The following is a 27,587-nucleotide window of genomic DNA, read 5'->3' on the forward strand; positions in this document are numbered from 1 at the left end:
GCTGGATGCCTTTCTCTAAACCACCCACAACAGAAAAAGCAAGTCATCTCTTGGAGCCTGAGGACCACTGAGCAGTTTATAGGAAAACTAGAAGACCCAATCAATGGTTCAACCTCATGGGGTAGGGGAGGCATAAAGCAAATAGCCCACAAGACTCAATCTTCTACATACACACACACACACACACACACACACACACACACACACAGTCGCATACACAGTCATGCCATTACATAACACATTTAAGGGCTGGGAGGGTACTACTCAGTAGTAGATCACTTGGCTAGCATGGCTGAGGTCCTATATCCCACTCTCTACAATGCAATAAATAAATAATACACCTTTTACTGAGCAGTTACTACCACTCTAGGACTCAGCAAACTACAGAGGTCCAGATGTTTTAAAGTCAGCTATATGCTTTCCCCAGAGTTAAGGACAAGGCAATAAACTAACAAGGAAGGATCCAAAATGCTTCTCGGGTTTCATTTTTTTAAGGAACAACCTACATATTATAAAGTACTTCCTTAAGAACTGGAGTTCTGCAGCCAAAGACGTGGCCAAAGATTGGGAAATCCTCAAAGGAAATGGGAGTTTAAGAACAAAAGAAACTGGGTGGTGGTGGTCTACTCTTAATCCCAGCACTCAGGAGGCAGAGGCAGGCACATCTCTGAGTTTGAGGCCAGCCAGGTCTACAGAGTGAGTTCCAGAACAGGCTCCAAAGCTACAGAGAAACCCCGTCTTGAAAAATAAAAACAAACAAACAAACAAACAAGAACAAAAGACTTCTGCACATCAGACGGTGGTTCTGCTAATACGCTATTTATGCTCAGCCCAGCAGCATGGCTAGGATGGCCCAAGTCTCCTACAAAGGCCCAGGCATCAGAAAGGACTGTGAATAGATAGTCAGGGGACAGGCAAGGCTCTGAATCTTACCCCTCAGCCTGACCCAGGCTATACCGTTCAGTTTTTAACACAATGGCCTCAAGCAGAACCCCAACACAGAGGCATACCCTAGAGTCTTGGGGTTAGGATCCCAGCATCGGCATTAGGTTGAGCTTCCCAGGTGACTGAAATGTTCAGCCAAGGTCACTGTACTGAAAATGCCAAGGACATGAGCAGGGACTAAGCTCTGCAGGAAGGGCTGTCTGTAGGCAGTGCTGGCTCTCGTAAGGCTCTCACTCCCCTCCATGGAAGCTGACTTTCAGTAATTCTGGGCCTTTCCACTGGCTTGGTGATTTTTGAAGCAATATCTAACCAGGTAAATGTCAGCAAAAAGAGAAAAGATGGGGGCCAGGTAATGGTGGCACATGGCTTGAATCCCAGCACTCAGGAGGCAGAGGCAGGTTGATTTCTTGGAGTTCGAGGCCAGCCTGGTCTACAAAGCAAGTTCCAGGACAGGCTTCAAAGCCAGTCTGAGAGGAAAGGGAGGGGGAGAGAGGGGAGATAGAGGGGAGGGAAGGAGGGAGAGAGAGGAAGGGAGGGAGGGAAGGAAGATAGAAAAGAAAATCTCAGGCTTAGAAGGAAAGCATGAGAAATGGAAGGCAAGGAAATTTTATTTCTACAAAGGAATCAAAGTGTCTGTTCTAAGAATATGATGCATGTTTTTCAGCGTTCTTGTTCCTTGAACATGAGACTACTTCAACAGGCCATTATTAAACACCCTCAGAAATCAAAAAGCCAAAGAGCCACGTTGCCCATTCAGTTCTAGAAAGCCACTTTAGTTTTCAGTAATGAATGCTGACACATGAAACAGACGATCAGATGTGTCATCAGGAAGGGTACAGGCATCACAAAATGTCCCAAAAGAAAACCAGATGGTAAAAACAACAATAAAAAAATAATACAACACAAAACAAAACAAAAGAATGGCAGATATTTACAGCCTCCATCTGCAATGGAACTTGGGTTCTACTTTCAGCATAACACAAAACCAGAGATGTGCACTTCTCGATGGGGGGACAATCACAGATGGAGCTGGTGCCAGCCAGTTTGGGGGGAGACATTCATTCTAAGAAGGGAGAAATGCACAGTTAGCCACCCGCGGGGACTGGGACCAACCACACATCTTCCCGCTGTTCTGCTACTAATGATGACAACAGCGAATGACCCAGTCTTATAGAAAGGATTCGTCACTACAGTTAGGACAGACTAGCCAGTTACAGGCACTGGGTCTGGGGAAGCAGAGGTGGATGGTCACAGTCAGGTGAGGGACATTTGTCGCTGTGAGGTCAGAGGGGAAGCAGGGCTCCACAGCCGGAAGCTGCTGCTAACAAGTCTTCTAATAGTCCTAAAGAGAGAGAAACAGAAGTCACAACATACTCATAGCCTGGTTTGAGCAAATATGTATATATGTACATACATAAAAACATACATACATACATACATACATACATACATACATACATACATACATGCAATACTAGGAGGGAATATGCTCGAGGAACATTACACAGTTGGGTGAAAATGACCTTAATGTAACCCTATAAATAGAATTAACATTTAAAAGAATATCATAAACTGGGCTAGGGAAATTTCTGAGTAGCTAAAAGTTCTATTTCAGGCATAATAATACACTGCATTTCACAAGTGTAGTGACCCCACCTTCAAGTTCTAAAATGCCATCAATGGCAATTTCAACTCTGCTCACTAGCTCACCCGCAAAAAAACTAAAGAACGGGCTGGAGAGATGGCTCAGAGGTTAAGAACACTGACTGCTCTTCCAGAGGTCCTGAGTTCAATTCCCAGCAACCACATGATGGCTCACAACCATCCGTTATGAGATCTGGTACCCTCTTCTGGTGTGCAGATATGCATGGAAGCAGAATGTTGTATACATAGTAATTTCTGAGTGCTGGGATTAAAGGCCACCACATCTGTTCTAAAACATTTTAGCAAAGAACACTCGGAAGCTGGAGTATCCAGAAGGATACTCAAGAGTCTAGAAACCAGAATGTGACCCTAGATTAGGGACATTCAGACTGTGAAAACCAAAATCACCTACATGCTCATCAGCCCCTAAGTGGGCCCTTGTCTAGCACGGGTGAGCCCTGTTAGAGCCACCAAAACCAATGAAAACAAAACAAAACAAAACAAAACAAAACATTGCCAGTCTTTGAGTTGCCTGGCCGATACTTACAGCTCGGGGCTTTTTGTTTAACTTCAGATCAATCCTGTGGTGGGGAAAATGAAAGAGATTTGCACTTTAACCTCAGAAACAGGGCAACAAGCAGCTAGTGCATAGGGCACAGCTACAAAGGCTATTCAATTAAAGTCCACATTCTTCATTAGACTAGGTCATAATTTAGCTGTTTCCTCAGATAGTAAGCAAGTATTAAAAAAAATATGAGCAGATACTTTTGCCATAAGGCAAACTGAGGTGACTCAAAAAGGAAATACATAGCAGTTACAAAAGCCATAATTTTAAAGTAAAAACTATTGCAAAATTAGAGAAACTGGATTAAGAGGGCATGCTCAGGTCAATGTGTTAGCTCTGTAACTACGTCACTGACAAGTTCTGAGACACGCAGTGACCAACAGCAAACAGACTAGGAGTTTGTGTTTCTGGATATGAAACACAAAAGAAATTACAAGAATTTCAATTTTTAAATCTTTTCAAAGCAAAATATCAAAATCTTAAGCTACTAGTCTCCTTAATGAAGCAAAGCCAGAAAATCAATTTAAATAAAATTAAAAGTACAGATTATCTATTTAAAAAGAAATTAAAATGCGTAAGTGAAGTTTACTTAATTTTGCTTAAGTTATTAAATAAAATGTTACCTCCATCACGTTTTTCTGTTTTTAAAAAAAACTTCCCAGCCTAACCTAATATACATACCTACAATCAAACAGACAAACTATGGGTTAGAGAGATCTCAGAACGGCATCCCAGGTCTACACACTAAACAACACAGCACAGACACTAATGCAAATCAAACTTACTCAAAGTCATAATCAAACATGCCAGACGGGCTGAGGAGCAGCATTGGAGAGGAAGAAAGCAACAGAAATTAATATACTAATTGAATAAATTAGTCGATTAGCCATCCTAGCAAGATTTGTGGAAACAAAGTCAGCTTTAAGGATTTTTAAGCCATAAGGTTTCAAACATCAAAGCACCAAAGACTGTGTGGTCAGGGGATTGATTCCCTTCCCGCAGGGTAGACCAGAGCAGAGAGCGGACTACAGGAGGGAGAACAGAGCAGAGAGCTGGAGGGAGAACAGAGCAGAGGGCGGGCTGCAGGAGGGAGACCAGAGCAGAGGGCGGGCTGCGGGAGGGCAAGTGACAGCATTAGAGCACTCAGCCAGCCACAGCCCTAGTGTTAGCTGCCAGACTCAGGGTTAGAACTGCTAAGATGTCTGTAGTGAAAACAGAATTAGGGCATTAGAAGTGGGTTGGGGGAAGGAGGGAGAGAGGGGGAGAGAGGGATCAGAGAGGGGGAGAGGCTAAGTCATTCAGCAGAGGTGCTAGAAGTAAGCATAACATATTGTCATTAAAACAAATGGTGACAAAACACTTTGCACTTTGAAAACAGCAAAATATGTAACTTTTTGTTCAAGTTCATGTTCTAAACATGTCCAGTGCCACCAGCTCCTGCTGCAGGGTCCCACCTGGAAGCCATCTGCTGACCACATGCATGAACCTCAGTGAAGGTCCTACTTTCACAACCAACTCTGCCTCCCAAATTGGTGACCGCACCCCCACTGGCTTTTCGTTTTTATTGTTGGGTTTTTGTTGTTGTTGCTGTTGTTGTTTTATTTGTTTTTTTAATGAGATGGGGGAGGGTCTCAAAATATAGCTCACACTGGCCTCAAACCTGCTGTCCTCCTGCCTCAGCCTCCAGGAATTGTGACTGCAGGCATGTGATACCTTGCCTCTAGTATGGCCATCAGTGCAGCAACTAAGGAATACCGGGGTCTGCAGAGCCCCCCAGCAAAACCAAGGCAACTGGGATCCATGAGCATACAGCAGAGGAGGCCATTCTGTAAGGTCATCGCTGATAGGCCACGGTCTGCACAGATCTCCACAGCAAGCATCAGCCTGGAATCTGACTCCAGCTCCTCGCTGGCTTTGACACCTTTAGACTGTAGACAGGTAGGAAGATGATATTCGAATTGACTGTGCTGTTAGACCACGTTTGTGAGAGTCACATGAGAGCTGAATTTCAGCACCATTTACAAAACTGTTTCATTTAGGACCTTCCTGGCCACACACACCAGTGCACAAGCAGGACTTTTAAAACATTTTCCTCTCAAACTGATTCAACTTTCACAAATGAAAACAGGTGGTATCAGGTGGTGGTGTGGCTTACTGGTAGGTACATGCTGGGTTCAATACCTAGTGATGGAAATAAATACATACCACAAATTAAAAGTATACCTATTTAGCCAAACTTGGGTTTGGTGGCAGGCACGGTAATCCCTGACAATCCCAGCTTTCGGAAGGCTAAGGCAGAAGACATTAGTCTGAGGCCAGCCAGAGCTACATAATAAAACCCTGTCTTAAAAAGCAACAAGCAATGATTTACAAAAACAAATCTTGGGTATGATGTAATAGTAAAAACCTCTAAGAGCAGCTAGTATTTACTTTTTTCTCTTTAAAGACAGTGGGACTTAACTGTTGTTCAGATATGTAAAATATAAGAATTTAGAAAACTGGCGATTTTCATTTGACTAGCACAGTTGAAGCTTTGTGTTCCATCCCCCCTCCTGGGGGGGGGGGGTAAATGGTAAGTTCGACTACTTCCTGCTTCTCCTCAAATGGGGGCATGTGGCAAGTCCTTGGACATCTTGTCACCGTGGCCTGACTTACAGGGGCCACCGCACAGTGGAGAAGGAAGCGCTGCTCTGGGTGCCAGCTCACCAGCGTGTATGAATAATGTGCTCCACCCCTGCCCTTGAGTGTACAAAGGTAGCAAAGAGGACTGCAACAGCCTTAGCCCACTGAGACACCACTTAGGAAGCTGGGGTCAGCTTCCTAAGAAACAAAGCAACGTGTGCCACAAGCCTTTCTGGGGGCCGATGAGCACACCAGGCCCTGGGAGGCCACCACTGAGGCAGGAATTCTGGAGCTAAAAACCCAGTCCACCTTCTAAGCCAGACTTGCCCCTTAGGAGATCAGTCCCCAAGAACTGTCTTTCTAAGCGCTAGTGTGTTTCTGGAAGGGATTCATTCCTGGGGCCAGGAAAAGGGAGGGATAAGAAAGAACTGTTATTTCCATGGAGATGTTCTAGAACCCTGCAAGGACAGTTAAAGGGAACACTTCTCTAGCGCCTTTCACCAGTCAAGAGCTGCCCACATCGCTAGTGCAAATGAGGTGTTACACGAAACCAGCAGGATCTAGAGAGGACACTGGTCAGTGGTGCAGAGTCCCAGGGACTTTCAAGAATGGTCTCCCTGCTCTAGACACTCTGAAATAGGAAAAGAATCCCCAAAATGACAAGAAACTAAATGTAATAAAAACAACACAGAAGAAAATATTGAATTATCTTGCCAATTTGTGTGTATGTAGTATATATGTGTGTGCATATGGAGGTCAGAGGTCAATGCTGGGTGTTTCTCCATGTAGTCTTTGAGAAAGGGTCCCATCACTTCTATTAGACTGGCTGGCCAGCAAGCCCCCAGGATATCAATGTCCCCAATGCTGGGTTTACAGACACATACAATGCACTGAGTGCTTTGATGTGGGTGCTGGGATTAGAACTCAGGTCCTCAAGCCTGCAGAGCAAGCACTTTACAAACTGAGCCATCTTCCCAGCCCACAAAATACTCTTTAAAAAGAGTATGGGTCTCTATTGTTTGTGATAAGGTAGCCCCAAGCCTACCGCAATGCTCCAACAACCTACATCCTTACCAAGATGGTAGGGGACAATTCTTTGCTGTTTCTTACTATACTTTGAGATTAGCACAGTGGTTTTTGGTTTGCAGAAAACAGTAAAGCGGTGGTCCTTCAGCACTATTTATTTGGAGGAAACACTATTTCTGCAATTTAAAAAACAAGAAAAACTTAAAAACTAAAGAGGTTGAAACCAGTTAAATTTAATTCTATATTAGCCACAGTGCCACGTCTATGAAGTTCACAGTGGAACACCTTAGGTGCAGGAAGGGACACCCCGAAGTTTTCTAATGCAATGCAATTCCTTAGCCCTGCACACCCCTTTCACCCCCAAAGTGTTCAGGCTTCCAAGACCAGGATGAGGGAGAGCCCCTTGCCCTGCAGACTCATCACCCTCTGAGCTAAGGCCCAGCATCAGCATACAAACCCAGGCAGAGTGACCACTAAACCCCCTGAGACACCTGACCTCTCTGTGCACTGGTGTCATCCCCATCTCATTTCCCACTGCAAAAGTAGCAGTGCTCAGGTGGTTCCTACGAAGGAATGCTCGCATTTAGGAGCTTTAAGTGTTTCCCCGTATCTGAAGGCAGCATACTCAGAGAACTACAAAATAGAAAAGTCATAACAATCAAAACCAAACCCATATTTAAAAAGTCAAGGAAGGCATGGCAACTCAGCTCTCATAGGAGCAGACGGGGCCCAGGACTCAAAGAACCTCCATCCCAGGTCACAGCTTCCCAATAACCAGAGTCTTTCTAGTTCCACTTTCCTCTTAGCAAGGACCCAATGCTCAGGAGTCACAGTCCATCGTGGTGGCTCCCATTGATCCTGCGGGGCCTCTCTATTGCCACCCACTCCTCCCTCAGAGAACACCAGCCCACTGGACTAGCACCAGAAGATTTCTGCCACCCGAAGCATGAGGGCTCTGCCACTGTCCCAGGCACTTTCATTCCAACCAAGTCCCTCCCAGTAGTCATGAGAACTCTGGGACTGGGTGGGACCTTGCCACTAACCTGTGTCGGTTTTTATTCTTCCTTTTTTTGTGGCTGCTGTGGTGACTCCCTGAGGAGGTAGAGGAGGCAGCCTTCTGGGGCTTCACTCCCTGAACGGAACCGTCCAGGTCCTCGGGGTCCTCCTGGGCAGGCTCGTTCTCCTGATTGTGGAAGTCAGGAGAAGTATCGCTTTCTGTCCCACTTCCTGGTTCCCCTAGAGGAAAGAAAATAGGTTCCAAAGCCTGATCAGTATTCCCCAAATTCTTGTAAGCAGCAAATGTCTGCTTGTGAGCCCACAGGCCATGTGACAGAGAAGATACAAGCTGACAGGGGATGGACATTCAAAGTATCAAAGCTAGGGAGTTCCTGGAAACCATGCAATCTGCAACAGTGTAACCGGACGACAGTGCTGAAGACAAACCAGATGGCAACATAAGCACCACCCTACTACATAAGGGCTATGTAACAAAGAGTACACACAAGAGAGGAAGACTTACATCCAGAGGATAAGGGTTGATGACCCTGGCAAAACTGACAAACCAGCAGAGAATCCTGTTTCTCTGCAAAGCGTTATGGGGTGTGGGGAGAGCTAGAGAAATTATTCCAAGGTTAAAAGCATGTATTGCTCTTCAGAAGACCTGAGACTAATTCCCAGAATTCACTTTGAGGCTCACCGCCTAAAACTTCAGCTCTAGGATAGCCGGCACCTCTCCTTGGGTGCCCACAGCACTCACATGAACATACCTCATACAGACATATGAATATAATTAAAAATAATAAATAAATAACAGGGCTGGAGAGATGGCTCTGCGGTTAAGAGCACTGACAGCTCTTCCAGAGGACCTGGGTTCAATTCCCAGTATCCACATGACAGCTCATAACTGTCTGTATCTCCAATTCCAGGGAACCTGACATCTTCACACCAATGCACATAAAATAAAACTTAAAAATAAATAAATCAATAGATAGTTAGTAGAGAAAAGGTACCCACTTGGGGAATCCTGTGGAAAAGGGGGATGAAGGATTGTAGGAGCCAGAGGGTTCAAGGACAGACACCACAAGGAAACCCACAGAATCAACTAACTAGGGCTTCCAGAAGCTCCCAGAGACTGGGCCAACAATGGGAGGCTGCATGGGTCTGACCTAGGCCCTCTGCATATATGTTATGGTTGTGTAGCCTGGTATTCTTGTGGGATTCCTAAAAGTGGGAGCGGTACTGTCTCTGACTCTTTTTGCCTGCTTTTCAGACCCTTTTCCTCCTCCTGGGTTGTCTTGTCCAGCTTACTGAAGGGAGGTGCCTAGTCCTAATGTAACTTGATATGCCATATTGAGTTGACATCCTTTGGGAGGCCTGCCCTTTTTCTGAAGGGAGACAGAAGAGGACAGGGTCTGGGGGAGAGAGACTGGGTGAAGAGAAGAGGGGAAAACTGCAGTCAGGATGTAATATATGAGAGAATTAAAAAAAAAAAAAAAAAAAAGAGCAGGTGTGGTGGCAAATATCTATAATCCCAGCACTAGGGAAAGTGAGACAAGAAATCTCAAGTTCAAGGCCAGCATGGGCTAAGAGATCCTGTGTTGGGGCTGGAGAGATGGCTCAGAGGTTAAAAGCTCTGGCTGCTCTTCCAGAAATCCTGAGTTCAATTTCCAGCAACCACATGGTGGCTCACAACCAATCTATAATGAGAAATGATGCCCTCTTCTAGTGTGCAGGCAGAATACTGTATACATAATAAATGTGAGAGAGAGACAGAGACAGAGACAGAGAGATAGATCATGTGTCAAAACCACACACACACACACACACAACCCACTTAGAAGCCAGGCAGTAGTGGCACACACCTTTAATTCTAGCACTCAGGAGGCAGAGGCAAGCGGATCTCTGTGATTTCAGAGGCCAGCCTAGTCTAAAGGGCGAGTTCCAGGACAGCCAGGGCTATACAGAGAAGCCCTGTCTTGAAAAACCAAAAAAACAAAAACCTGTTTTTAAAGAAAAACGCAGGAGACTGCCCAAGCCCATGACCAACCTGGGCTACAGTGAGTTCCATGCTGTCCTGGGCCCAGCATCGTCTCTGCCTTCCCAGTGCTGGCATTACAGCTGTGCAATACCAAGTCCAACTTCTAAAAACTGTCACTAGACAGGGACAGGGAGAGAACTGCATTCTGCTAACTACTAGTGAACCCTAAATACGAAAGTATCTGCCCCTGAAAATGGTCAGAAATGTCTGTGTCAGCATCAGGGTCAGGGGTCAGTGTTTTCCTTTCTGTCTTTATGATTTTTTTTTTTTTTAGGATTAAGTATAGGCTCAAAAAAGCAGAAGTTGGGAGGTTGAAACTGGAGGATTGCCACCAAGTTCAAGGCCAGCCTGGTCTACACACCAAGTTCTAGGTCAGTCGGGGTTACACAGGAAGACCCTGTCTAAAAGTAAAAAGCAGGAGGCTGGAGAGATGGCTCAGTGGTTAAGAGCACTGGCTGCTCTTCCAGAGGACCTGGGTTCAATTCCCAGCACCCACATGGCAGCTTACAATTGTCTGTAATTCCAGTTCCAGGGGACCCAGCAACCATGGCAAAACACCAATGCACATAAAATGAAATAATTAAAAAAAAAAAAGTAAAACAGAAATGTGTGCATATACCTGTAATCCCAGAGCTAGGAAGCTCGAGGAAGATCATGAGTTCAAAGCCAGCCTGAACTACATAGGAGTTCTTATCTCAAAAACACATTATAAGAATTTTTTTTCTTAAAGCAGAAGAGCCCAGCAAGATAGCTTAGCAGATTTCTTGTGCAGGCCTGACAACCTGTGATTGATCCCTAAAGCCTATGGAAGAAAGAGAATCAACTCTCAAAACTGTTCAATGCATGCCATGGAACACTTCCCCAACACACACCCACCACCCCCAAGAAAGCAAAGAAAAGGCCAGATCTCAGAAACGACAGAACTAATTTGAACACAATGCAGGAGAGCGCCATGAGAGGGAGCTCCAGAGCCAAGGAGCTGCACAGGACCAGAAAAGCATCTGATTTCACATAAAATTTACCAAAAAAAAAGCCGAGTGTTGGCACACACCTGTAATCACACCACTCAGGAGGCTAGGAAAGAAAGATATGAATTCAAGGCCAGCCTGGATTACAGAACAGGACCCTGTCTCAAAACAGATGAACCAATAAAAAGACTAAAAGACTTTGAAATGTACGCCCACAAAGCTACAGTAATCCACATTACGCTCGCTGCTTGTGGTATAAGGATGAACAGATCAAAGCAACAGAGTTCAGTCTGGCACAAAGCCTAATGTTAAGGTCAGCTGATCCCTGACAAGGTTAATGAGACAATTCAAGCAGAGAGAAGTTCTGTTTGTGCAAGACCAGCCTGAGCAACACAGCAAGACCTCATTTCAGAAGGATGAAACGGGCTGGAGATGGCTCAGCACTGAAGAGCACTGGCTGCACTTTCCGAGGACCTGGGTTTGGTCCCCAGCACCTACATGGCAGCTCACAACCATCCCTAACTCCAGTTCCAGAGTACCTGAGGTGTGTGCATGCGGTGCACATACATATAGACAAAATACCTATACATATAAAATACAAATAAACCGTAAGTTTTTTAAAAAGATAAAATGCAGCTGGACAGTGGTGGCTCCTATCTTTAATCAAAGCACTCGGGAGTCATAGGCAGGTGGTCTCTGTGAGTTTGAGGCCAGCCTGGTCTACAGAGCAAGTTCCAGGACAGCCAGGGCTATGAAAGAGAAACCCTGTCAAAAAAATAAAAAATAAAAAAATTAATTGAATAAACAAACCTAGCCTAGGATCTGAAAGATGCCTACAACTGAAACTTTAAAACACTTTGCTGGTAGTGGTGGTGCACGCCTTTAATCCCAGCAGTGAGGAGGCAGGACAGGCGGATCTCCCTAATCAATTCTATCCAGATCTATGTAGATAGAGTTCCAGACAAGTCAGAGACACAGTAAAACCCTTCCATCTCAAAAAATAAAAACAAACAAGAAACCTTTAAGCTATTGAAGAAATAAATAGACAGGAAGAATTCATGAAGACTAATGTGTAATTATTACCAAAAACAATCTGCAAACTCAATGCAACCCCATCAAAATCCTGGATATTCTTCACAGAATTATTAAAAAAAAAAAAAAAAATCCTAAAATCCATATATTAGTACAAAAGGCCCCAAATAGCTACAGCATTCTTCAGCAAGAAGAACAATGCTGGGGGCTGGAGAGATGGCTCAGGGGTTAAGGGCACTGGCTGCTCTTCCAGAGGTCCTGAGTTCAATTCTCAGCAACTACATGGTGGCTCACAACCATCTGTAATGAGATCTGGTGCCCTCTTCTGTCATGAAAGCAGACATGCAGGCAGAACACTGTATACATAATAAATAAATCTTAAAAACAAAAAACAAAAAAAACAATGCTGGAGGTACCTGTCTCAACTTGTATTATAAAGCCATAGTAACAAATACAGCTTGGTACTGGCAGAAACGGATATGTAGACCCATGGACTAGAAGACCTAGAAGAAGGCCCACACAATCTCAGGCCACTCTGACAACACCATCAACTGCACACACTGGAGAACAGCCTCTGGAGCACATGCAGGAGAATGAAGCTAGATCTGCATCTCTCACACAACAGACACCAAGTCATCAGATCACAGCTGTTCACATAAGACTGGAGGCTTTGAAAGTGCTTGGGGAGAAGCCCTGAAGATACAGGCACAAGTGCTCACCTGGGCTGGAGACCACTCAGCAGTTAAAAGCCAGTACTTGTCTTGTAGAGGTTGAGTTCTTAGCACCTATGTCAGGGCTCAACAATCACATTTAACTCCAGCTCCAGAGAATCCAGTACCCTCTTTTGGCCTCCAGGGGCAACATACTTATGGAGACCCCTACCCCTACCCACTACTCCACATATGGACTGGAGAGATGGTTCAGTGGTTATGAGCACTGACTGCTCTTCCAGAGGACCTGGGTTCAATTTCCAGCACCCATATGGCAGCTCACAACTGTTTGTAACTCCAGTTCCAGGGGACCTAACACCCATAGCAAAGTACCAATGCACACAAAATAAAAATAAGTAAAATTAAAAAGAGATACACACACACACACATAATAAAAGATACAGGCACATGCAAGAACTTTCTGCACAGGACTCTAACAGTTGTTGGTGTGCAGTGCTGGGGATCAAACTCTAGACCTCACACATGCTAGGAAAATGCTCTACCACAGAACTTCAGTTTCCAACCAAGACTTGTTGTAGAATTACTAGTCTGTTGATGAGACATGCCAGACAAGGAACCACGGGGACTAGATGCTATTAAAATACAAACAAGAATGCCCTTCCTCAGCTCACGGAAGCCCAAGGACTGTCAACATCCCACTGACAGCGCTGCACTGAGGAGGACACAAGAGCTTGTTTCTCACTGACAGGAAAGTGAGCAGCGCATCTCCAGAGCAAGATGAGGAAGTCTACACACTAAAGAAGAGGATGGCAACCGAGGGCAGGTTTCCAGGAGGAGGGGAAGCTCTACAGCACTGAGCCCAGGAGCAGGAAGCTTTGGCACACGCAGTGGCGCCTGCTCCCCTGCCAAGGCGAGGTGAAAATCCTGCTTGCTTTTTCTTTTACTATATTCTTTTCACTGAAATGTCTGTTGCTTCACAACTTACACAAAAGTCCTCTTTAGGGGCTATGCAAATCCACCCTCTTTCTTGTTGGGCAAATAAATACACAAAGCCAAAGGAAGCAGAAATAATGAATTTCAAGAGGGGATTTTTTAGCCAGGCGGTGGTGGCACACTCCTTTAATCCCAGCACTCGGGAGGATCTCTGTGAGTTCGAGGCCAGCCTGGTCTCCAGAGTGAGTGCCAGGATAGGCTCCAAAGCTACACAGAGAAACCCTGTCTCGAAAAACCAAAAAAAAAAAAAAAAAAAAAAAAAAAAAAAAAAAAAAAAAAAAAAAAAAATCTGCAAAGAAAAAAGAAAAAGATGAGCCAGGTACAGCGGCACAGACCTTTGATTCCCAGCACTTGGGAGGCAGAGGCAAAAGGACCCCTAAGAGTTTGAGGCCAGCCTGGTCTACATAATGAGCTCCACCTATCCAGGGCTACATAGAAAGACCATGTCTTAAGAGAGAGAGAAAAGAAAAAGGAAAAAAAATAAATTTTTTAGAAGGGCAAGGTAGTTTAAACCTACACTCCCAGTACTTAGGACAGCCTGGGCTACATAGTAAGACCCTGTCTCAAATATAAAATAATATTTTTAAAAAATCTGTTAAAAACATTGAAACACCACAGGTTCTGGTTACAGAACAAGGGAAAAGCTCTCTCCCTCTTGACTAGGTCCCACAATACCGTAAGGTCCTATGCTGGCTGCTGGCGGAAGACGTCATCGGCAGTCTTACTCAGCTATGGACCTTGTATGGAACACTACCAACATGCTAGGCAAGGGTCTACCAGCACAAAAATGGCATGAGTGTCAAGGGCATAATCAAACATTCACTGGCTGGGTATGATGCCCACTCCATAGGAGCCACTGTAACCCTGGTCAAAAGCCTGTGGTGGGGGAGGACACAGGTCCCTGTAGAAAGGCCATGGCTGTGGATTTGCTAATGGACCTGGGAAACTACCTTCTAGATGTTTATATTCACTCCCGTAGACTGGTGCTGCTGTCAGCCTTGGTCAGTGAAGCCCTTTTGCGGTGGGCAGTGACTCACAACTGGTCGACCAAAGTGCTGAGAACGAGTGACCACTGAACACTCAGCCCTAACTGGGACATCTGCATCGCTCCCTCCAAAGGTTCAAGGAACATGGCAGGAAGAATGTTCTTACAGGAGGAAGGGTCAAGGCGACAGGAAGCCCTGCCTTCTGGGCATAACATGGCCCTGAACTCAAGACTCACAGCAGCTCTGACTTTTGGGCAAGACTGAGCCTGTCAATACGTCCTCACGGATCTGACTACTCACAAGTCCCCAGCGCTCCCTCATCTATAAGCACATAATGGATGTCAAGGACATTTTCTTCAGTGGCGTGGCCACTGGTAAGCTGCCCGAGGTCACGTGAATAATCCTACCACTAACTCAGGGGGTGAGCAATGACTGAGCACATTGCTGTAAATAACTCAGTAACAAAGTGCTATGTTGTGAAACGTTAGTTAAAGACATGTTACATTATTTTATGCTGTGGAACATTTGTTTAGTGGTGCACAGAGGATGTGCTGCATTCTTCTATGTTACATTTGCTTAGTTCTGTCAAGCTGTGTTACTTTGCCCCCACATCATAATAACTAAAAATAAAGCCACAAGTCAGCACACATCTGATCCCAGAACTCCCAGCATTTGGGAGGCAGAGGCAGGAGGGTCTCTGAGTTCCAGGCCAGCCAAGGCTACGTAATGAGATGGTGACTCAAAAAACCAAAACAACTACTTGTTGAGGGAAAACCAGTCCTGAAGGAGGCTGACAGTCAGCCGTGATGGAAAGTATTTCCAACATCCTCTTGGGAAACACAAGGACAACGGCTGGAGAGATGCTCCGTGGAAAAGAGCACTGGCTGCTCTTCCAGAGGACCAGAGTTTTGTTCCTAGCACCACATGGTAGGTCACAGTCATTAGTGGCTCACATCCAGGGGATCCAATGCATTCTTCTGCATTTTGCAGGCATCAGACACACATGTGATGCATATACATATATGCAGGGGAAAAAAAAAAAACGCTTATGCACAGCCAGGCACTGGTGGTGCACGCCTTTAATCCCAGCACTCGGGAGGCAGAGGCAGGTGGATCTCTGTGAGTTCCAGGCCAGCCTGGTCTACAAAGCGAGTTCCAAGACAACCTCCAAAGGAACACAGAGAAACACTGTCTCAAAAAACAACAAAAAACAAAAAACAAACCACGCTTATACACACATAAAATAAAAATGTTTTACAAGACCAAACTCTGCGTGCGTGCGTGCGTGCGTGCGTGCGTGCGTGTGTGTGTGTGTGTGTGTGTGTACACATATATACATACATACATATTCAGTCAAAACTAACCTGACACATAGTCAAACCAGCCATGAGCAGGTGGCTCCATGCTGGGTAGCTTTCAAAGAACAGCTGGTCAGTATACACTTTAGAAAATCTTTAATACCTAAGTCCAAGGCTAGCCTAAACTACACAGCGAGAACCTGTCTCAAATTTAAAGAATTTGTAGCATCTGATGAGGTAGACAGGCACCGAGACATTGTGCAGAGTTCTGGGAAGGGGAAGGATACAACATAACACAGACAGGCACCCAACTTCACTGGGCAGGGTTCTGGGAAGGGGAAGGACGTAACATAACACCAAGTTGGACGGAAAACATCTGAAGGACATAGAACAATTCTGTATGGACAAAAGTTGGAAAACTGAGGGGCATAGAACAATTCTGTATGGACAAAAGTTGGAATGTGACTCTGAGTGGAACTGACTCTGGGATAGGCAGCACTAAGGCACAGGAGTCTGGCTGGGACAGAAACTGAAGTCACTGAGTAACTCTCAGGTCCAAGCTACCAAAATCCCCTTTCCTCAAATCCCTGCTCCAAAGCAGGGCTCTAATTCTATAACAGGACAGAGCACTGAAAATGCCCCGCAGCTACACAAATGCCAGCTGTTTTTTAAATTAGACCTGGCTTCCACACAGAAACGACCTGTGTGAGGAAACAGTATCTACCTCCCTTCTATATTTAAGAATGTACAGATACACTCTTAGAGTTTCCTAAGTTGAGCATTAAGGATTTATCTGGTACACTTGAAATTTCCTATTAAATTATTCGCTGTTAACTCTGTTTTGAGCTAAGGTCTGTGGTAGTTTGAATAACAATGGCCCCCATAGGCTCACATATGTGAACATTTGGTTCCCAGTTGGTAGAACTGTTTGGGAAGGATTAGGAGCTGAGGCCTTGTTGGAGGGGATGTATGGTTTTGAGGGTTCAGAAGCCATTCCCAATGTTTCTCTCTACCTCCAATCCCTAGTGTGAGTCTGTATGTGTGTCTGTCTGTCTGTCTGTCTCTCTCTCTCTCTCTCTCTCTCTCTCTATTTCTCTCTCTGACTGTGGTTATGTCTCAAGATGTGAGCTCTCAGCTACTGCTCTAGCACCATGCTGCCCACCCACGGCCATGTTCCCCACCATGACAGTCATGGACTCAAACCCTCTGAAAATGCAAGCCCCAAATAAACTTTCTTGTAGAAGTTTTGCTTTGCTTACAGTGGCTTGCCATAGCAATAGACAAGTAACTAAGACAGGATCTCACTGTGTAGCCCTGGCTAGCCTTAAACTCAGGAGATCAGCCTGAATCTACCTGCCAAGTGCTGGGTTTAAGGTGTAAGCCACCACATCCAGCCATATGGGTATTTTGTTTGTTATTCTTATTTACGTGTGTGTGCCTGCTGGAGTTTATGTACACCACATGCATACAGGTGCCCTCACAGGCCGGAAGAAGGTAACCAATCCCCTGGGACTGGAGTTACAACTGTTGTGAGTCACCGGATCAGTGCTAGGAAGCAAACCCCAGTCTTCTGCAAGGTCAGTAGGCACTCTTAACCACTTCAGACCTAAATGACTTATTATTGAAAAAGTTCTCCCATCGGATGATGACACATGCCTATGATCCCAGCACCCAGTAGGAGGGTCAGGAAGTTGAGGCCAGTCTCAGTTATTAGCAAGTTCCAGGTCAGCACAGACTATTCTCAAAACACAAACAAAATTCCTAGGAATTTAATTAAGCCCTACTGTAGCAGTGTCAGAGCTTGGTGTCTTTTGGTATCTCCAGCCCAGCTTCATGGGAAAAAAAGTGGCAGGAGGCCAGTAGGTTCTTCCTTGAATATAGATGGCATGGTGGCACAGGCCTTTAATCACAGCAAGTGGGAGGCAGAGGCAGGTGTGTGTCTGACTGGACAAGTATGATCTACACAGTCAAACAGATGATACAGCAAGACCCCCACCTCCAAAACAAAACAAAAAGACTTTGGGAAGATGCTCAAAGGCCTTCCAGAAGCAAGAGAAAACCATAGAAGATGCAGTCCTTAGGTACTCAACTGGGCAAACCAGAGTTAACTTAGGGCCTATGGTTGCTTTAAAATAAACTGATAAAGAAGGTAAAAGCAAACTCACTCTTTTCGATGAGCTGGTCCTGAACTCCTGCCAAGGCACTTACTGCCTAAAAGAGAAGCCACCGGTTACCACACAAGTGACCACAGATCCCAAGACACCAACCCACACAGTGAGGAAGGTAAAGTCCACATTCCTCACCACCGCTGCCACCACTTACAGCGGCCGATGTGACTGAGGATTTGCTGAAGAGCCGCTCGGCCTCCTTGAACTTCCGGTTCCTCCGATCGTTTTTGCTATTGGAGTTTCTAAAACACAGAAGCAAGTACCAAGCTATGATTTCAACTCAAACTGGGGTGCCTGGGGCAGATGCAAAGTTATGGATTCTTATTAAGCTTGAGAATGATTTATGGGTGGGGATGCATGTGAGTCACAGCGTGTGTATGGAGGTCAGAGGACAACTTTGCAGAGTCAGTCTGTCTTTCTGCCTCCCGTGACTGAACTCAGGTGGCCAGGCTGCAGAAGAAAGCACTGTCACCTGCTGTGCCATCTCCCCAACTCCACTCTATTTTTTATTTTAACCAAGTTCAATTCAGGAATGCCTCTGATCCATGTTATTGGCCAAAACACACCTCATGTTGAATGCCTACAAAAACCAACATGTTCCACTGTGGGAGGTGAGATTATTCTAGCTTTATAAACAATGTCACATTTATAAATCTTGTTTGTTTGAAAAAGCGCAGGACAGAGTCATGTCTTGCCAGGCTTAAGAACACCAACCATGGCCAGGCGTTGGTGGTACACGCCTTTAATCCCAGCACTCAGGAGGCAGAGGCAGGTGGATCTCTGTGAATTCGAGGCCAGCCTGGTCTCCAGTGCCAGGATAGGCTCCAAAGCTACACAGAGAAACCCTGTCTCGAAAAACCAAAAAAAAAAAAAAAAGAAGACGAAGAAGAACACCAACCAGCACTATCTCAGGGGCAATAGCTTGGCCTACAGAACCCAATCCTGTTCCCCACTCTATTTTAGTATGCATTTATGCATACTAATTATGCAAACTGTCAAAAATGACTAGTGCAGGGCTGACAAGATGGGAAAGGCACCAAGGACTTGTTGCAAAGCTGTACACCCTGAATTCAATCCTCAACCCATGTGTGGTGGCTTGGAAGAAAATGGCCCTGGGCTGGAGAGATGGCTCAGCAGTTAAGAGCAGGGACTGCTGGGCCAGAGGACCTGAGTTCAATTCCCAGCAACTACATAGTGGCTCACGACCATCCATAATGTAATCTGGTGCCCTCTTCTGGCCTGTGGGTAAAACACTGTGTATACAATAAATAAATCTAAGAAAGAAAGAAAGAAAGAAAGAAAGAAAGAAAGAAAGAAAGAAAGAAAGAAGAAAATGACCCCAAAGGCAGTGGCACTATTAGGAGGTGTGGCTTTGTTGGAATAAGTGTGGCCTAGTTGGAGGTGGGCTCTGAGGTCAAGAAACTGCCCAGTGTCTTAGTTAACTTCCTGCATGATGTAGAATTCTCAGCTATTTCTCCAGTGCCATGTCTGCCTGCGCAATGCCAAATTCCCAGTCGCCACGCTCCCCTGCCTTGGTGATAACGACTGAACCTTTGATACTATATATAAGGGAGTCACCTCAATTAAATGTTTTCTTTGTTAGAGTTTATGTGGTAAGGCCAGGCGCTGGTGGCACATGTCTTTAATCCCAGCACTTAGGAGGCAGAGGCAGGCGGATCTCTGTGAGTTCAAGGCCAGCCTGGTCTACAGAGCGAGTTCCAGGACAGGCTCCAAAGCTACATAGAGAAACTCTGTCTCAAAAAACCAAAAACAGGGGGAAAAAAAATGTTGCTATGGTCATGGTGTCACTTCAGAGCAATAGAAACCCTAACTAAGATACCATGTAAAGGTGTAAAGAAAGAACCAATTGCACAAAGCTCCTCCAATCCACGTACTGTAGACATGCATATCCCGCCCACATTACACATATGATAAACCATTTTTTTCTGTTTTGGGACAGGGTCTCACTATGTAGTCTTGGCTGCCCTGGGACTAGATGTGCAGACCAGACTGGCCTTGAACTCACACTGAAACACCTGCTTCTATCTCCTGAGTGCCAGGATTAAAGGCATGTATCACTTTGGCCATTGACAGATTTTTTTCAATCAAAAAGTTACTATGAAAAAAATGAAACGGGGGCTGGAGAGATGGCTCAGCGGTTAAGAGCACTCACTGGCTGCGCTTCCAGAGGACCTAGGTTTGATTCCTAGCACCAACATGGCAGTTCACAGATGTCTGTAATTCCAGTCCCAAGAGATTAGATGTTATCTTCTGGCCTCTGAGGATACTAGGCCACGTGTGGTATACAAACACACATGTAGACATAACATCCATATACATAAAATAAACAAACTTTTAAAGTGACTATAGTGGGGCAGTGGTGGCGCACACCTCGTATTCTGGCATTCAGGAAGATCTCTGTGAGTTCAAGACCAGCCTGGCCCACAAAGCAAGTTCCAGGACAGCCAGGCCTATTACACAGAGAAACCCTGTCTCAAATAGATAGATAGATAGATAGATAGATAGATAGATAGATAGATAGATAGATAGATAGATAAGGTGACTATAGATGGGCATGATGATGCATGCTTTTAATTCCAGCATTAGGAAGCAGAAGCAGATGGAGCTCTGTGAGTTACAGGCTAGCCTGGCCTATACAGCAAGCTCCAGGCTAGTCTGGCCTACATATTGAAGCTCAGTCTCAATAAATAAGCATATAGAATGACCAGTACAGACAAGTGATAAGAATTGTCCCTTTTAAATAAACTTAATTTTATGCCAGGATTCCTTTGGGAAATATATGGGGCAAGGGACTGTGATAAGAGAAGGCTCAGTTGTTAACCACAGTTGCTGACCAGATATGGTGTGGTGCACGCCTTTAATCCTAGCAGGCAGAACACAGAGGCAGATGAATCTCTATGAGTTCAAGGTCAGTCTGGTCTACATTTAGAGTTCTAGGACAGCCAGGGCTATGTGGAGAAACTCTGTCTCAAAAAAAACAAAAAAAACCAAAAACAAACAAACAAAAAAAAAAAAAAAAAAAAAAACAAAAAAAAAAACAAAGAATAGTTGCCACTCTTGCAGAGGAACCAGGTTCAGTTCCCAGAACCTACAAGACAGCTCACAGCCATCTGTAACTTCAGCTCCAGAGGATCCGATGCCCTCTTCTGGCTCCTTCAGGGATCAGGCACACATGTTGTACCAATATATACACAAAGACAAAACACACATTGGTGGCACATACCTTTAATCTCAGCACTGGGGAAGCAGAGGCAGGCAGATCTCTGTGAGTTCGAGGCCAGCCTGGTCTACAGAGCAAGTTCCAGGACAGTCTCCAAACCAATACAGAGAAAAACAAAATAACAAATTTAAATTTTAAAAAGCTTCTGCCAGGCATAGTAGTGCACACCTTTAATCCCAGCACTCAAGAAGCAGAAGCAGGTGGATCTCTGAATTAAGGGCCAGCCTGGTCTACAAAGTGAGTTCCAGGATAACCTGAATCACCTTGTGAAACTGTGTCTTAAAATGACAGTATCAAATCCAAATGCTGATTTTTTTAAATCTACAGCTCTGTAACAGAGCAAGAGTAGAGGACCAAAGAACCAGACATGATGGCACATGCCTGTAATCCCAACACTCAGAGGCAGCCACAGGTCTCCTTTCTCAAGCAAAATATGGGCCAGTGAAATGACCTAACAGGTAAAGGCACTTGCTGTCAAGCCTGAGGACTTGAGTTAATTCCAGGACCCACATGGTAGAAGAAAACTAACTCACTCAAGTTTTCCTGTGACCTACACACATATATATGTTAAGGCATAAGCATGCTTCATCCCCGTAGAGAAAAACAACATAATTGTTTGTAAGGAAAAAAGAGGACCATTAGCTGGGTGGTAGTGGTAGACACTTTCCACACCTTTAATTCCAACACTTGGGAGGCAGAGGCAGGTGGATCTCTGTGAGTTTGAGGCCAGTCTGGTCTGCAGAGCAAGTTCCAGGATAGCCAGGGCTACACAGAGAAACCCTGTCTCCAAAAAAAAAAAAAAAGAAAGAAAAAAAATGTTTTTAAAGAATAAATAATGTTGATTAGCAGTACTGAATAAGTATTTAAGGAGATGCTGATGTGGTGGCACAATCCTTTAATCCCAGTACTCGAGAACCGGAAAGAGGCCATCCACATCTACATAGCTAGTTCCCGGCCAGCCAGAGCTATATAGTGAGACCTTGTCTCAAAGGAAGGAAGGAAAGGGAAGGAGGGAGGGAGGGAGGGAGGAAGAAGAAAGGAACGGAGGGGAAAAAAAAAAAAAACTTGGTGAGAACAGTATATTCACAGTATCTAAAGTGTAACCTCACAGTAAGAAAATTTTAATTCTTTGCTTTTTATATAGCATGTATACATGTAAGTGCATGTAAAAGGCAGAGACAGCTGGCATGAGTCCATTTCCCTCCTGCCACCACATGGATCATGGGAACAGAACTCAGGTCATCAGACTTGTCCTTAGGCACCTTCACTCATTAAGCCATCTTGCTGGCAGGAAAAAGGCTGTCTTTACAGCACAGTGGCAGGACCACTTGACATCATGTCACCCGATAAGACAGAGGCACAGAACCAAGGCTTCACAAACTGCTTACACTTGGACCTATTATGTGTAAAGGATTGCTCATGAGGTCGTAGTAAGAAAAACTATGGGGTTCAGCTTTGAGGCAGAGCACTTGTCTAGCATGCTCAATGCCTTGGGTTCTATGCCCTATGCAAAAAAAAAAAAAAAAAAAAAAAAAAAATCTGAACGTGGGACCTGGTAGGCATAGTGGTGCACACCTTTGATCCAGGAGGCAGAGGCAGGTGGATCTCTATGAGTCAGAGGTCAGCCTGGTCTCTGTAGAGAAGCCCTGTCTCAAAAGTAAACAAAACTCTTAATGAGACATAACTGCTAAAGGCAACTGGACCCAGGATCAAAAAAAAAAAAAAAAAAAAAAAAAAAAAAAAAAAAAAAGAGTAGCAAAGCATTTTGGGGCCAATGAAGGAATCAGTGTTCATTTTTAAGCTAAGTGTGTCAGAGTTAGGTGCAGAAATATCCTATTGTTCTAAGGAGGTAACTGCTAATATACTTAGGTGCAAAGACTCATGGTATAAGGGTCTCAGTTTTCAATTGTTAGCAGGGCAGTAAAGTATGGGGAAACAGAAATGTAACCAAGGGAGCAACATGAAGGAAATCTTCATGATGACAGAATACCTCTGCATCTTTTCTTTTCTTTTTAGTTTTTCAAGACAGGGTTTCTGTGTTGCCCTAGCTGGCTGTCCTGTACTCCCTCAGTAGACCAAGATGGTCTGAACTCACAGAGATCTGCCTGCCTCTGCCTCCTGAGTGTTGGGATTAAAGGCATGTGCCACCACCAGGCTACTTCTGCATCTTTACACACATACTAAAATGAGAGGACAACTTCCTGGTGTTGGCCCTTGCCTTCTACCTTGCTGAGCCAGAATCGACCTTGTTATTCTGACAGCACTGCCTATCCCAGCTTGCCAGCCTACAAGCTTCCAAATGATTCTCCTGCCCCCAACTCCCACCTCAATGTGCTAAAATGCCAGATGTGCATTTTATTTTTATTATTTTTATTATTATTATTTTTTTTTTTTTTTCGAGACAGGGTTTCTCTGTGTAGCTTTGGAGCCTATCCTGGCACTCACTCTGGAGACCAGGCTGGCCTCCAACTCACAGAGATCCGCCTGCCTCTGCCTCCCGAGTGCTGGGATTAAAGGCGTGCGCCACCAACGCCCGGCAAGATGTGCATTTTAAAAACATTATACATAGGTGTGTTTAATGTGTGGTGGGGCAGATATTCATGAGTGTAGTAGAAAGTCTGATCCCCTGGAGCTGGCCGCATAGGTAGTTGTAAGGCACCTGACTTGGGTGCTGGGAATCATCTCTCCCTGCAGCTTTTTAACATAGGTTCTGGGAACTGAACTCAGGTCATCAGGTTTGCACATCAAGTGCTTTTACCCACTGAACCATGCCTCCTGGGCCTAGTTTTACATCTGTGGTTATACAGATACGATAAAATGCCATACAACTACACTCACGTCATGCCAGGATCAGTTGCCTGGTTTTGATAATGTACTACTATAGGTACGTAAGATGTAACCATTAGAGAAAACTGTGTGAAGAACATACAAGACTTCTCTGCTGCTTCCTATATGAATCTGCAATTATTTCAAAATACAAAGCATACATACATGGCTTCATATATTAGAGCTTGCACCCACAGTAAGTTAGCAACTCATGAATACAGGGGAAAAATACAAACTACCATGTATCACATGATCTCAATTTTTCTACAGGTTTGAAAACTTCCCACAAGTTTAGAAATTTTTATAGTATCATTACCAAGTAAATAATGGTACAATTAGCATACAGTTATGGCAAAAGGCATAACTGGATATCACGGTTGACTAAAATCTGGAAGATAGTTAAGTCGCATGTTGTATTTCATTTATACCTACATATGCCTGCACCATGGGCCCGACTTTCCCTAGTCACAAATATGGGCTTTGTCCACGGTTACTCCATGAGACAATGGCAGAGTCAGAATACAAGTTCAAGCTTAGACCTCATTTCACACAATGACTCTATCACCATCTCCCTGCAAAGAGGATACCAAGAACAAACATCCCAAGATATGCAATGGCAGCCCATGCCTTTAAATCCAGAACTGGAAGGAAGTCAGAGGGAAAAGGATCTATGTAACCTGTGAGTCTGAGGTCACCTGAACTACATATTAAGTTCCAAGTTAGCCAGGGCTACATGGTAAGACTATGTTTTTAAAAAACAATACAAAAACCATACAGATAAATATTATCAGGGGATAAAATGGATACTACTAGATTCTGACACTCACTTTTGATTGGTCAGATACCGATCCCAGCCACGGATAATATTGCCATACATTTGAGTGTCTTCCAGGTAGCTTCCTTCAAAAGCATAGATCTGTCTCTCCAAGTTTGCAAGTGTTTCCTAAGTGATGAAAAGAGGGACATGGCGAAGCAAGCATTAACCATGAGCAAACTGAGATCTGGATACAGACTTGTAACGTCAAGCTTACCCACACTAAACCATTTTTGTGGAAGAGTGGAGGTGATGGACCCTTTTATAAATAAAATGGAATGTGAAGCCTGTCCTCAGAAAATGCACACACATGCAAGATTTTACATCTACTTCGTGAGCAGAGATGAGAGAGAATGTAAGCTGTCTCTATTTTCACTCACTAAATGTGTCGCTGCCAGCAGAGACGAGGGTGAAGAGCTTTTCAAAATCATCTTTTCTACATTAACTGCTCCCTCCCTACTAGCTCTGGAAGGGCCGCCCGCAGCGGATGCCGGTTGCTATGGAAACCTGGAAGGGCAGCTTCAGGTGAGCTTTGCCTCCCGGATGCTCGCAGCAAAAGGCGGGAGCCTGGAGGGTTGAGCCACCAGGGTGCCGGCGGCTCCGGGTGCGCGTCACCATTCCAAATTCCCTAGACTGCGTCCTGCGCCTCCGGCCAGCCAGCCCCCTTCCAGGCATCCTCAAATACACCACATTCTCCGGCCATTGAAACGTGCCGCCCGTGCAATCGGCCGCGGGTACCCACCCGACACGCTCCCGAGTCCTCTCCAGGCCGGGGTCTAGCAGCCTCCTTCCCACCCGCTAAGCCCGGCCCGAGCGTCGTCCCCGCCTCCTGCCTCTCGCCCTTCCCGCGCCCTCGCCGCCCCCGCCCGCCCGCCGAGCGCAGGCCGGGAGCCGCGCCGCCGCAGGGAACCGCGCCGCGCCCGGCCGCCCAGAGCTCCGGGACTCCGGCCGCCCAGAGCTCTCGCCTCCGGAGGGGCCTGCGAGGCCAGGCGGGGACAGCGTCCCGGCCCCGGCCACTCACCGCCAGCTCCTGCTTCCGCTTCACCAGCTCGGCCAGCTCCCGCCGGGTGTCTGGGATCTGCGGCGGCGCCGTCTTGTTGTGCATCGCCATGTTGGGCTCAAGCGGCGGCGGAGGCGGCGGCGCGCGACCGGTAGGCGGACCCTGCGCGCTACCGCCGCCGGCCGCCAGGGGGCGCGCCGCCACTGCGCCTGCGCGCGCGGCTTCCGGGCCGCTGGCGGTCTGCGCGCGCGAAAGCAGGCGCAGAGTGGTGCTGGTCCGTGTGGGGTCGTCCTTGCTGTCCTCTTCCCACTGTGAGCCCCTGAGCCTTGCAGACACCCACGGACGCTCACTGCATCCAAAGTCCAGCTGCGGCATAAGCCTGTTAAGTATCCTATGTGCCTTGCCTCAGACAATGCCCTTGCCTCACCACCCCAACTGCAGGTGGGAAATCTGAGCAAGGTCTAGCCCCACCATCCTGGCTGGAGAGCAGATTCCTGGATGGTGGCGCATGCCGTTAATCTCAGGACTCCAGAGGCAGAAGCAGGCTCATCTCAGTTTGAAGTTAGCCTGATCTACATAGAGTTCCAGGCCAGCCAGAGATACAATGTGAAACACACACACACACACACACACACACACACACACACACACACACACGTTTCAAAAGATAGTCGTTGTGAGGATTGTGAATCAGCAGAGCCTAATGGCTCAGGCCTGTAATGGCAGCAGCTCAGGAGGTGAAGGTAGGGAATCATGAGTTTGCAGCCATTATGTTCTACATAGCAGAGACCCTGTCTCAAAAATAAATTAAGGCTAGGCTTAATGGCTCATGCCTTTAATCCCAACACCCTGGAGGCAGAGGCAGATGGATCCTTGCTGCCCTGGAACTCATTCTGTAGACCAGACTGGCCTGAAATTCAAGAGAGCCACCTGCCTCTGCTCCACTAGTGCTGGGATTAAAGGCTCATCCCACCACCACCAGGAGACAAAAGGATCTTTAGCTCTGCTTGAGGCCAACCTGGTCTACATACGGAGTTCCGGGTCATCTGCCATCCAGAGCTACATAGTGAGACCCTGTGTAGGGAAAAAGGGCCAGCCAAAGAAACACACCATAAGCAGAGTCAAAGAAACACACTTTGGCCCTAGAATCAGAGGCAGTGAAAAAAATATGCCCTGGCTCTGAAATTAGCACCAATCTATTCCTGACAAACTAAGCAGAAAACCAACCAATCCCTGAGCAGGGAAAATGAACCAATCTCTGAGCACAAGATCTAGCCAATCTGAGCTCAAGGGACTGAAATCTGACCAATCCCCACTCCAGAAATCTTCTCCCTGGACACCCCCGCCCCCCAAGAAGCTCTATATAAACCCTGTGCCTATTCAGTTTGCTGCTGTCTTCTTCCACCCTGGAAGAGGCAGCCAGTCTCCTGGATTCTTCCCTCCAGATAAATCTCTTGAATGAGGTTTGGGTGACGACCTTTCAAACCACCTTTTAACCTTTCAACATGGAAACCTTCCCCTAGCAAAGCCAAGCAGTTGTTACACTCTGGGGGACTGGAGCCAAACTGTAACAACTTTACTGGGGAAGCCCTCCCCTGCCTGAGCAGAGATGTTACATTGGGGAAGCCTTTTCCTGGAGCTGGGGAAACCCTATCCTGCAGGAGCAGAGCTGTTACATTGGGGAAGCCTTTTACCGGAGCAGGGCTGTAAGCTGCTACACTTTCTGTGACCTATGGTATTCCTTGGCTCCC

The 27,587-nt window shown here is 45.8% G+C and overlaps 1 protein-coding gene across 7 annotated transcripts; it reads right to left on the minus strand.

Moving 5' to 3' along the window:
• Nucleotides 1-1,690: 1,690 nt before the first annotated feature.
• Meaf6 (MYST/Esa1 associated factor 6) lies at nucleotides 1,691-26,012 on the minus strand. Of its 7 annotated transcripts, XR_004768165.1 has the most exons (10): nucleotides 25,858-26,012; nucleotides 24,850-24,965; nucleotides 18,110-18,197; nucleotides 17,953-17,998; nucleotides 7,846-8,038; nucleotides 7,299-7,435; nucleotides 6,851-6,978; nucleotides 3,778-3,835; nucleotides 3,137-3,170; nucleotides 1,691-2,287 (listed from the first exon to the last, which is right to left on the minus strand). XR_004768165.1 is itself a non-coding variant. In XM_027399241.2 (7 exons), the coding sequence occupies exons 1-7, from the start codon at nucleotides 25,945-25,947 to the stop codon at nucleotides 2,279-2,281; spliced, it is 576 nt and encodes a 191-aa protein (XP_027255042.1). In that variant the 5' UTR covers nucleotides 25,948-26,012; the 3' UTR covers nucleotides 1,691-2,278. The 7 variants fall into 7 exon arrangements, 2 of the variants coding, with proteins under 2 accessions (XP_027255042.1, XP_027255041.1); XR_004768163.1 differs by lacking the exon at nucleotides 6,851-6,978; XR_003482008.2 differs by lacking the exons at nucleotides 6,851-6,978; nucleotides 7,299-7,435.
• Between the last annotated feature and the right edge of the window lie 1,575 nt (nucleotides 26,013-27,587).

This window comes from Cricetulus griseus, chromosome 2 (genome assembly GCF_003668045.3).
Source record: "Cricetulus griseus strain 17A/GY chromosome 2, alternate assembly CriGri-PICRH-1.0, whole genome shotgun sequence".
NCBI classification, from domain to species: Eukaryota; Metazoa; Chordata; class Mammalia; order Rodentia; family Cricetidae; genus Cricetulus; species Cricetulus griseus.